Below are 12575 nucleotides of genomic sequence, written 5' to 3' on the forward strand. Positions count from 1 at the left end.
CTGAAGGGAAACAGATCTCTGCTCTTGTTCACCTCCTACAGGAAATGAGGCTCACCAGCAACTGCATTTACACCATGTTGTTTAGACCCATCCTGATACAGACACATCTGTGAAGGGAGGCACTAAAGAAATATTCTTACAGAGCAAACAAGAGCCAATCACATGATGCAGGGTGTGGTATGTTTGGTTACAACATGCAGTAACAAGTCTGACCCAGTTAAAGTTTAATAGTTTATCTTTACTTGGTGCTTTGAAATGTGACAGTCAACACTCAGCGAGTTCATTTTATATTTCAAAAAGTTCAGCAAAGTTTAGGATGCTGTGATGAATAAAAATAAATCACACTTTATATTTTGACATTTTCTAATCTTAGTTCATTCTCACACTTACAGAATGATGCATGGGAACAACTGACTCCACTAAATCAAACCTATGTTCAAATGAAATTATGATCATTAAATAGTAACAAATTGTTATGCTGAGTGAACGGACTCTATGGCAGAATACACAAAAGCGCAGAAAATGCAGGGAGTGCTCTTTATTTGCTGTGTCAAACTTATTTACACGGGATGAGATTATACTGAGGAATAAACAGAGGGAAACCAGGGGAGGAGGCTGACACGCATTCGGAGGGAAAGGGGTTACCCGCGCACGCAGCGTGGATCTATAAGAAAAAGAAAACGAAACTTTAGGGGGAGATGCCAAACCACCGTTAAGAAACAGCAATAAACATGGGGAGAGTTGGAGAGCTCACTTGTCACACTGGCTGTACGGGCTCGGGCGAGGATTCTCGGGATGTGGGAGAAACGCTGTAATTGATCTCCGTAGTGATCCCGGAAATGCGGCTTCACAAACAGCTGACAGGTAAGCGGGTGATGGATCCGGCTGAGGATACAGGACAACAGGTAAGCAAACAAAATCCAAGACATAGGTTGGCCGTAATGCACACCGCGGAGAATTAAACACGTTACCCACGAGGAGGTGGCAATACTCCGACACCAGACGTCAGTCGCGCTGCTCCTAAGTAACGCTCCATCAAATGACGTCTGATGCACCGCCGGTGTGTCAGCATCCCGTGACACACCACCCCGCCTACCTGAGCTGAAAACAGAAGCAGACCCCGTGACACCACACCAGAGAAACCCCACCAACTCCTAACACAAATATTTAAATTTAGCAATAACAAATGCAGATCGCTCCACAGTGTTTACAAAAACAAACAAACAAACATATTTTTGTAGTTTTTCCTGTGTACACAGTCACAGTGAAGTTTAAAAGAAAACATCAAGATGTGCTCGAAAGGAAAACTTTGAAGTTTAATTCAAAGGTTTTAGTAAAATTGTTGCATGAACTGTTTAGTAATTTTTCACAAAGTGTCCATGTCAGTAATTCATTTGAATGTATTTTGGTCTTAAACTGATCCAGTAACTGTAACTTTTTCTCACCTACTTAACCAAGTATTTTATTAAATATCAGTATTTTTTATTCAGGTTTGGGAAAAATACTTAAGAGTACACACTCCAGGACCGTTAAAATGAAGGTGGTGAGGAGATGTGCTGGATTAATCCCTGGCCAAAGGTTTCATTCTTAATTCAGACTACTGGACGAGCTCCATCAGCCTTTTGTGAGGTCTGTTTAAAGTGGACTCAAAAACATTGACAGCAGCTTCCTGCAGTGGACTGTATGCACAGAAACACATGGTCACATATGCAGCTGTAGCAAGCTTGCAGTCATTTTAAACAGACTTGTTACTCTGATGTCTGTCTCTGTTAGTGCTGCGACAGACTGGTGACCTGTCCAGGTGTACTCTACCTATAATTACTGGGACAGGCCCGAGCCCTCCTCCCACCCACCAACCCTCCCACTGTGACCCTGAATTAAAGAAGAAAATGGATCGATAGGCTGACGTTTTTTTAAAAATTGTTCAAGAAATCTGAGCTGTTGCTTTGTCCTTGGATTTTGTATTAATATTAGAGCAACCTTTCTCACAGAATTCCTACAATAAGCCATGTTACCTGAGATTATTCCTGTATTTACCTGAAGGCCCTGACAAATGTGCTGTGTACATGAAGGATGGGAATCAAATCACATCTTAACTGCTTACAGTTAAGGAACCTGTTCATATTTATTTGATGAACCAATGATTTTCTATAAGTTTGTGATCCATCTTTGATTACTGATTCCAAGATGGTCTTTACGGAAATCCTGTTTGGCTTTTTAAATTTTATTTCCCTTTTTCAGTTTGCCAGGGCAGCTCTCCACAGTCACTGTCCACATGGGTCAGTGGGAACTAGAAGCACTCTGCTAATGTGTGTGACCAGCAACCTCCAGCATCCACCCAGTCAGCGTTTACCATCGCCCTGCTGGATATTTGTTTTTGTCTGTGACTGGAGACTCAGATTTTTTTTGAGGTTGGAGGAACAGCCTCACACTCGCAGAGGTGAGTCAGTTTTCAGAGGTCATCTAAAATCCTCCCACCCTGGTTTTTATGAAGTAGATCTTATTATGTGAAACAGTAATATTTCTCTTCCTCTTCACCCTCTACACATCTGACTTCAGGTACAAGTCTCAGTCATGTCATCTGCAGAAATTCTCGGATGACTCTGCCATTGTGGGTTGTATCAGGGATGGACAGGAGGAGGAGCGCAGGAGTGTGGTGGACAGCTTTGTCGAGTGGTGTGAGCTAAACCACCTACAACTTAACATCACAAAGACAAAAGAACTGATTATGGACTTTAGGAAGCTCCTCCTCCTACCGCTGTCACCATCAGAGGGGGCTGATGTAGAGATCGTGGAGGACTACCGGTACCTGGGGGTACACTTGGACTGTAAACTGGACTGGACCAAGAGCACCAATGCTGTCTTTAAAAAAGGGCAGAGTCGGCTTCTCCTACTGAGGCGGCTCAGGTCCTTTAACGTTTGTAGGAAAATGCTGACCATGTTCTATCACTCTGTGGTAGAGAGCGCTGTGTTCTCTGCAGCTGTGTGCTGGGGCAGTGGGGTGAAGACAGCTGATGCCAACAGGCTGAACAAAGTGATTCAAAAGGCTGGTTCTGTCCTGGGTGTCAGACTGGAGAACCTGGAGGAGGTGTCTGAGAGGAGAATGCTAAAAAAGCTTCTTTGTATCATGGACAACCCCTGTCACCCCATGCACTCCTCCATGATGGAGCATCGGAGCAAACGCAGCAAAAGACTCACTGCCCCAGAATGCAGAACTGACCGCCACAGGAAATCCTTTGTACCGGTGGCTATAAGACTGTTTAACTCTTCCTCACTCTGTAGCTGATTTTCCTGAGACTGTTACCAATGTTATTCTGTTCCCTTCCAGACCGTGCAATATTACCCAACAGTACCTTATTGAATATTTGTTTCATCCCCCCATCATACGCTGCTACTCCCTTTATTCAATTGCACAATAATATGTCACTTTATAGAATCGCCTGCACTGATAGTTAAGTTATTTATTCTCCAGGATATAGTTATATATATTACTTCGTTAGAGTTATTTGATACTATGTCTTGCACTATCCTACTGTATATTACTGTACACTACTATTCTTATTGTATATATTGTATATCTTATTCATCTGTTCCTCTGTCTCTCCTGCTGCTTTGAGCATGTACATGACAAAAGAATTTCCCTCGGGATAAATAAAGTTATTCTTATTCTTATTTCAGTGACTGCTGCTTATACCACAGGTTAATACACTGTACAGATCCCTGATGGGAGAATCAGCCCTATTTTAGGCATTACCTGTTCCAACAAAGAAGTCTGGTAGATGTTTGTTTACAGTCTGATGATGGGACCACATCCTCAGCATCTCTGAGTTTGTTTCTTGGTTATTATTCATACACAGTAATGTGATGTATGATGATATCTAGTATAATTGGACCAACCTGGTGCTCTTCATTGATGAAAGCTGTTTGAGTCTGAATGTTGGACCTTGTGTATCTTGTGTTCTCTGGGCTTTGCTGACCTCAATCTTTTTACAGGATCAGAAAACAAAACCAGGATTACTGTAAATGTTTCTTCTCCAGGTGGATGATGATAAGACTGTGTGACACAGGATGCCACCTTTAGTCTTGTGAGGAAGCAAAGCTCAGCAAGAAGTGTGATGTTATATGGTACCCACATGTGTGCTGCTGAGGAGGATGTTCAGGGACGCCTGCAACCAAATCCAAGCCTCCTCAGGTTAGTCGTAGTTGCAGAACGTTATAGAAGGACTGAGACAGCTGAGGTTTAAAATGTTTGAATAAACAGATGAAAAAGAGATTTTCTTCACTATAATTATCACTTTTTTAAATCTTTGGCAACTTCAAGTTTGTCAAATTACTTTGACACCTGAATTGAAAATGATAACATACTGTATTCATTAATAATCAGAAGATGCTCCACCATGCAACATCTCATTGGCTGTAATTTTGAAATCTAACACCAACCTGTCCTCTAAACTCCTGTCTGTTCACTGGATTGCTGAAATTCTTTTTAGATCTAAATGATCCAAACTTGAGCTCTAATGTTTAATAGTAGTGATATTCTAGACCTCTTTAAGTCATTTTCACTATTCGACTGTCCAACCAGCCAACTCCAATAAAAGAACACAGCAGCACTCAGTGATCACCACAGATGAGCGAGTTCCTGTAACATTCATCATCTGATCCCTGTTGGTCTGTGTGCTTCTGCTTTTGGTAACTATAGTTACCTAACTGTAGTAACCATAACGCAGTCACTATAAACACATGCCATCCACTTTCTAACTACTGGTTACTGGTTACTTCCTGCCAGTTATTTTAGACCCAACACTGTTTCTTCTTGTTCGCCTCAGTGTTGACGTGTCAAATGTTAAACAGCTGGAAATGAAACTACACCAGTGTGCTGTGATGTTTCAGCAACATGTGGCAAACGCTGTTCCTGCCATTCATGGTGACATCACCAGAGACAGCCCCGCCCACCTCAGGACCTCCCCCTGTCATATGTTGATCATGATGATTATGAAGATGACAGTGAGCGAAACTAAGACTGTAAAAATCCACGACCAGGATGTTTAGATGTTTTCTAATTATTAATGAATATTAAGAGCCTGTTTGTGTTGTTTATCTTTGTTTTTGTGTCGTTTGTTATTAACAAATTTCACAAACTCAGACAGTTTACATTCTGTATGTGTTTTCATCTTTACCAGCCACACTTTAACTGCAATTAAGAAAACAAACATTAGAAACTGTTGACTCAGTGACTTTATAAAATATTTAAGTGGTTCAGGTAGAGCCAGCTGTTGGATTCCCGTGAACACTTACCATATTGGACCTGTACAGCATGTTTTTGTATGAGACAGATTTGTAACAGAGGCCTTGCTCTCAGTAAGTTTGAAGTCATTTCCTGATTTGTTTTGTAATCTCTGCTCTTTCTGTATTCTGCTCAGTTTGAATGCTTTGTCAGCAAAACAGACAACAAGTGAACAATTTTGAATAACAAACTGTAGCATGCACTAATATTACACATCTCCAAACAACAATCCACTGAGACCATGAACTCCACTTCTTTGAAGCATTCTTCTTCTTTTTGGCATGAAAAAGAAAGCAGAAACAGCACGAGCTGCTTTGATCTACCAAAAGGAAAAAACAAGATATCTGAGGTGAAATCAGTCAGGTGAAATAATTAAGATATAAACAATAATTCAATGCAATGTCTCAGGTAGCTTAGTCTGCTACAACTGTTGATAAAAACTAAACAAATTAACACTGTGTCAGGGAACTGTTGTGTGGGAACTAGTGGCTTTTATGTCTGCAGTCATTTAACTTCCATCTATTCATTTAACTGAGGGGGAAGAAATGTCAGGTTGGTGCAGGCTGGTTAGGTGCATTTGGTCCTCTGTTGTTGTAACTAGATGAGTTGGTTCACTTTGTGGCTCAGCTGTATGTGGGGTTATATCTTGGGCTGGGTATCGATTATTTTGATTTCTACAATCATCTTGATTCCAATTCACAAGGTCCCGATTCGATTCAATCACCATTTGGATCCAATTTTGACTCAGCATATGAAGATTACGTGATGCTGCTGAAGTGAAGCAGAGCAAAGGTGCAGAGGATTTACTAGAGACACAGCTAAGCGTTTTGCAATTTGGCATCGTTTTAAAAAGTTTAGATTTCTTCAGTATTGAACAGCCGAAATGAGGCTTTTTTGTCAGAGGTTATTTTATAAAAACAGCACCTGACAGCGCTGTACACAACGGTAGACTGGTGCATAATGAGCAAGTGAATAATGCAGAGAACAGATTTGAGATGGGAAACTGTTCTTGAAGTACACTGAGAGAGAGAGAGCTGTGCAGGAGGTGAGATTTTAACGTGGTGGAACCAAAACAGCAAAGGTAGGAGGGATTTTATGATGATGTTCATCAAACGTGAAGCAGTTTTGATCTTCTTTTGCTGCTCGTTCAGTGAATTTTGGTCAGAGAGTGACAAAACCTGCAGCTTCAGAAAATGTGAGATGTCAGCATTCAGCCCCGACAGCGTGTCTGCGTACGTGCCATCGGGTGAACGATCCACGCTTTGTGTTTACATCTTTGTGCTGAATCTGTTTAGCTGCTCTCACTTGCTGTAGGTTGCCTCCCCAAGTGGCCGGTCTCCACCATCACTGCAGCGAAGCCTGTTCATTTAATTAATGTTTGCTAAGAAAGTGTTTTCATTCACGCTTCTGTGTTGACAGCCCTGCTATCTAAGGAGTTTCTTTTCTGCAGCTCTACATTTGCAGTTATTTTGTCTAAACTTTGTTTTATGAAACTGACCTTCCTCACCTCTGCTTGTTGATCCTTTCACACATAGTGGTCACTACAGTGGACAGCTACTCAAAGGCTGTTTTCTTGTATTTGTGTCGGTGTTGATGGTCTACTTGCACATAAACACAACACACAGTGTCAAATTCACAAGTTGAAACATATGTTGTCCACCTAAGTGGACGTGTAAAAAACTCTTTGAAAACTACGTTAAAAAAACTCTTTTTTAACTTTTTTCATGACTAAAGATGAATAAAAATACTCAAGAAAACAATCCTGAGTGAGGTTGTCATAATTCATCCATGATAAATGGCCTGTATTTGTATAGCGCTTTACTAGTTCCTAAGGACCTCAAAGCACTTTACACTACATTCAGTCATCCACCCATTCACACACACATTCACACACTGGTGATGGCAGCTACATTGTAGCCACAGCCACCCTGGGGCGCACTGACAGAGGCAAGGCTGCCGGACACTGGCGCCACCGGGCCCTCTGACCACCACCAGTAGGCAACGGGTGAAGTGTCTTGCCCAAGGACACAACGACCGAGACTGTCCAAGCCGGGGCTCGAACCGGCAACCTTCCGATTACAAGGCGAACTCCCAACTCTTGAGCCACGATCGCCCCCATCATCCATGAAAGGGTTAATAACAAGCCCGTGTGCCTTTTGTAACTGTTACGTTTGCACTGGCTATTGTAACCTCTCCTGGGGTGTAACTTCCTCCCCAGGTGGCGCTGTCAACACCATCTAGTTGCCTTTACCTGTTTTCCACCTTTGTGCCACCACATTTGCATATATCTCTATCAATTAAGTCTGATTTGAGGTCTGCCATATTTTAAATTCAGTTATTTCTCTCAGAAATTTGGGATCTAAATGACAAATCTGTTATACTGTCACTGTTTAGTGTAAATGACTCATTGGGACATATAAAATTACAAATTTTAAAATTTTTATTAAATCGCTTCACCTGATATCGAGTGTCCAAGAATATCAAACCTGTAAAAATTGTCTACGGTCAGAATTTATAAAAACTAATTGTAAGTAAATTCAAAGACGTGAGCTTTTCTTTGTGTTGAATATCAACACTTAAGACTGTGAGCTTTACTTTAGAACAACCAACAACTGAGTTGAGTTTGCTTTATGTTACATTGTAAATATGTTAGGTTCTGGTGTTTAGTATTAGTTAGGGTTTAGTTGAGATTTAACCTAGTTTATGTTTCTCCTTCGTCTCCTTGTTTGAGTCTTTGTCTGTTTTTTATCTCCTCGTCTGTAGGTTCCCTCTCTGTCTCGTGTCAAGCTTGCGTGTCCCAGTTCATGTCTCAATGGTTCCTGTTTTATTGTGGATTCTGTTCCATAATCAGTGTGTTTAGTTGTACTTTTCCTGTGGCGTTCAGGTACATTTGTGTCAGCTGTGTTTCCACTTCCCTCATTACCCTTCTGTGTATTCATGTCCTCTGCCTTCCCCTGTTCTTTGTCAGGTTGTGTGTTTTCTCCATGTCAAGTCACGTCTGCTCACAGCGTTTTATTTCTACTTCTCAGGTTCATGCTCATGTTTTTTTTCTTCATGTTCCTGTTCAGTTTCATGTTTCAGTCATCACAGTAATTTAGCTGCTCCCAGTTTAGTTTGTAGTTTAGTTTGTCCCAGGACGTTCTGCCCTAATTGTTTTCCATTTTTGACTTCAGCCCAAAAGAAACAGTTCACCTCTTTTTACATTTTTTTTTTACTTTGATTTTCTCCTTTGTCTGTGTTTTCGGTCCACGTCATAACACTGTCATTCCAAATGTCTATTGATAACAAGAAAAACTTTTTAGTACACAATCGAGATTTCTCCCCAACTTTAGAATCTGTCGGCTTTGTCTGCTGGTCTGAAGTCAATAAACCACAAGAAAGATGATTTTAGTCATTTTATTTGCATCGTGCAGTTTGACGGTGTCCATTCAATTAAACTTTATTTATATAGCTTCAAATCACAACAACAGTTGCCTCAAGGTGCTTTATATTGTAAGGTAAACCATACAATAATACATACAGCGAAAAACCCAACAATCATATGACCTCCTATGAGCAAGCACTTTGGGAACAGTGGGAAGGAAAAACTCCCTTTTAATACGAAGAAACCTCAGACAGAACCAGGATCAGGGAGGGGCGGGGCCATCTGCTATGACCAATGACATTCCAACCAATGTCTGATAAGAGATGAGACACAGCAGCTGAGCAAATGATCATTTCATGCTGAAGACATCCTCAGACAGAATTAAATACATACATAAACACAGCCTGGTGCCAATAACACAGCTAATGACACTGCTGTATCACTGGCTTTACTGATTAAAGACCATATCTGAAGGAAATCTTTGAACACAACAGAAAGTGACCTTTTAAACACTGAGTGTCATCCTCACCTCAGTTCAGTCTTCAGCTGTTCTGTGGTCACCATGACTGTTTCACTGTACTCATCAACTAGTTGTTAAACTGTAATAGACTTCATTTGAAATGATTTGTTGTGAACAAGTGTAATACTGTAGTTTAAATGTAGCCCATAAACACTACATTATACAAAGTTGATGAGCTGCTGATGAAATATTTGAGCAGTAACTTCAGTCCAAACTAAATAAGTGACTAATGATGCTTTGATCCAGTTTACCATGATTTATGACACAATGCACTTTATGATAAAGGCTTTATTCAGCCTAAAAACATGGCAGAATGTAAAACATGTGGACAAACTGAGCTGAGGTGCTTTAACCTCCTCTACATCCCTGTTAGCAGGATGAAGGCGCCCTCTTGTGTTGTGCATCACTTTCAGATTTCACTTGTTAACCTGCAGGAAGACAAAACTTCACTGAGCCTTCAGCAGCTTCAACATCATCAGTAAAGACAGATTTAAATATGTGTAATATCACACTGTGTCAGTTTGTTCACAGGAGTCACAACCTGTAACACTGATGCTGCATTCAAGGACCATTACAAACATCTGAAAGGACTTAAGAACATGAAGAAAATGTGACTTGTTTCTCTGTAATGAAGCTGTTTTAGTGAAGAAAGTTGAAAGGTCACAGAGCGACTGCTGAATCTTCTGCTCTAAACATGAACTCTGAACTTTGTGATGCTTCAGGAGGAAAACTGCTTCAGTTATTCTCTCAGATTAGTTTCATATTTTCTGCATCAGATTTGAGTGAGATCCTGGAATGAAGACAGAAGAAAAGACTTTGTTCAAAGTTTGATTTATAGTCAAACCTTCCAGTTTATTCACACAATAAAACATCAACACAATATATGAATTCATTCATTAAAATCACAGTTTTTCCTCATTTGTTTGATGATTTTGACAAAAACAAACACAAACACACACACATGGTCTGCCAAACTCATAAAGAGAAATGTCGACATTTTTCAATACAAATATTCCAGAAACATTTAGAGGATAGAGAAGTTTACATTTTCATGTGGAGAAATATTTTAGTAAATCAAAATGATGATGAGCAGTGATAGCCTCCATAAACAGTCACAGGAAAGATCTCCTTTAAAAACTCAGAAACATCAAGAGAACAACTAGAAGATGTGGAGGTACCACCCATAATGTTTGACTGACAGCTGATCTCTGTGCAGAAATGATGGAGAGAAAATAAAATGAAACTAAAATACAGATTTAAACCCACAATATGAAAGACTTCAGTCTATTTCACTTTAATCAACTCAGCAGAGTCTCCATAACTATAACAAAGCCAAAGTCCAGCATAGAGCGGCTGAGTGAATGTGGTCTGGACTCTGTGGAGGAGAGTCATGGTTTCAGAGACGCTGTAGAAGGACAAAATACCTGCTCTGTGATCCAGGTACACTCCTACTCTGGAGGAACGAGGACCTGAGACAGGAGTTTGGATGTTGTTGTACCAAAATGTATAACTGTTGTTGTTACAATATAATGCCCAAGATTTGTCATTATATCCAAATCCACATTCAGTACCCACTCCTTTTCTGCTGATACTCTTGTATGCGACTGCTACACAAACTCCTCTCCCTCTCCACTCCACCTCCCAGTAACAACGTCCAGTCAGACTCTCTCTACTCAGGACCTGCCACCAAGTGAATCTTTCTGGATGATCAGAATAAGACTGTTGTTGTTTCATTAATGTTGCTTTTCTGTTCCCCTCTGATAATAACAGCTGTTTGTTTGCTGTGTTTGGATCCAGTGTGATTTCACATGAATATTTTAAGAATCCAGCTCTGGTCTTTGGCTCTGGTGGATCTGACAGTGAAACATCCACTTCAGTGACTGTCAGTGAGATGTTTGTCCATTCCTCTCTCAGAATGTCCTGTAGTTTATCTCTGACCTCTGACACAGCTGCTGTCACATCCTCAAAGTAGCTCAGAGGACGGATATTGATGCTGGATGAGTCTGTAGACTCACTGAGTGCTGACAGTGAGGGGTAGTTGTGTAGAAACTGGATGTGATCCTCTGTGTGTGAGAGCTGCTTCAGCTCAGCATCTTTCCTCTTCAGCTCAGTGATCTCCTGCTCCAGCTTCTCCTGAAGCTCTTTGACTCGACTCACTTCAGTTTCCTGCTGGGATCTGATCTGCTGCTTCACATCAGAGCTTCTTTTCTGGATGAGATGGATCAGCTCAGTGAAGATCTTCTCACTGTGCTCCACTGTTTGATCAGCAGACTGATTGATGGCCTCCACCTCCTGTTGAAGCAGCTTCACATCTTTCTCTCTGTCCTGGATTCTCTGCTGGATGTTTTGTCGACTCACCTCCAGCTCTCTCTGCCTCTCAGTCCTTTCTGCTGCAGCTGAGACTGTGTCGTGGCCTTTATGTTCATCCACAGAGCAGAGATAACAGATACTCTGCTGATCAGTACGGCAGAACATCTTCATCACCTCATCATGACGAGAGCAGATCTTCTCCTGGAGCTTCTTGGAGGGCTCCACCAGCTTGTGTTTCTTTAGTGGAGCCACATCATAATGAGGCTGAAGGTGTTTCTCACAGTAAGAGACCAGACAGAATAAACAGGACTTGAAGGCTTTCATTTTTCTTCCAGTGCAGACATCACAGGCCACATCTTCAGGTCCAGCATAGCAGTGATCAGCAGGAGCAGCTTGGAGTCCAGTCTTCTTCAGCTCCTCCACTAAATCTGCGAACATGGTGTTTTTCTCCAGGACAGGCCTCGCTGTGAAAGTCTGTCTGCACTGAGGGCAGCTGTAGATTTTCTTCTTTTCCTCTTCATCCCAGAAGCTTTTAATACAGTTCATGCAGTAGCTGTGTCCACAGGGAATAGTCACCGGATCCTTCAGTAGATCCAAACAGACTGAACAGCAGATTTTTGTTTGATCCATTTGATTCATGTGCTGTGCCGTTTCACCGTCTCTCAGTGACTGTCAGACAGTTTGACTTCATCTGAACAGAAACAACCTCTGTGCTCTGAAGGGAAACAGATCTCTGCTCTTTTTCTCCTCCTACAGGAAATGAGGCTCACCAGCAACTGCATTTACACCATGTTGTTTAGACCCATCCTGATACAGACACATCTGTGAAGGGAGGCACTAAAGCAATATTCTTACAGAGCAAACAAGAGCCATTCACATGATGCAGGGTGTGGTATGTTTGTTTACATCATGCAGTAACAAGTCTGACCCAGGTAAACTGGTTTAACTGGTTTAAACTGTTAAAATTAGTTTCAACTGGGTCAGCCCAGTTTAACTTTTCTTGAGTTATGACAGTCAACACTCAGCGAGTTCATTTTATATTTCAAAAAGTTCAGCAAAGTTTAGGATGCTGTGATGAATAAAAATAAATCACACTT

General features: G+C 41.2%; 1 protein-coding gene across 1 annotated transcript; it reads right to left on the minus strand.

The window, feature by feature from the left end:
• Positions 1–10162: 10162 nt before the first annotated feature.
• LOC148097558 (tripartite motif-containing protein 16-like) lies at positions 10163–12117 on the minus strand. The gene has a single exon (XM_087832527.1). It carries the CDS (start codon positions 12115–12117, stop codon positions 10453–10455), a length of 1665 nt encoding a protein of 554 aa, XP_087688653.1. The 3' UTR covers positions 10163–10452.
• Between the last annotated feature and the right edge of the window lie 458 nt (positions 12118–12575).

The sequence above is a fragment of the Neolamprologus brichardi genome, chromosome 18 (assembly GCF_056152115.1).
Source record: "Neolamprologus brichardi isolate AB-2024 chromosome 18, ASM5615211v1, whole genome shotgun sequence".
In the NCBI taxonomy this organism is placed as follows: domain Eukaryota; kingdom Metazoa; phylum Chordata; class Actinopteri; order Cichliformes; family Cichlidae; genus Neolamprologus; species Neolamprologus brichardi.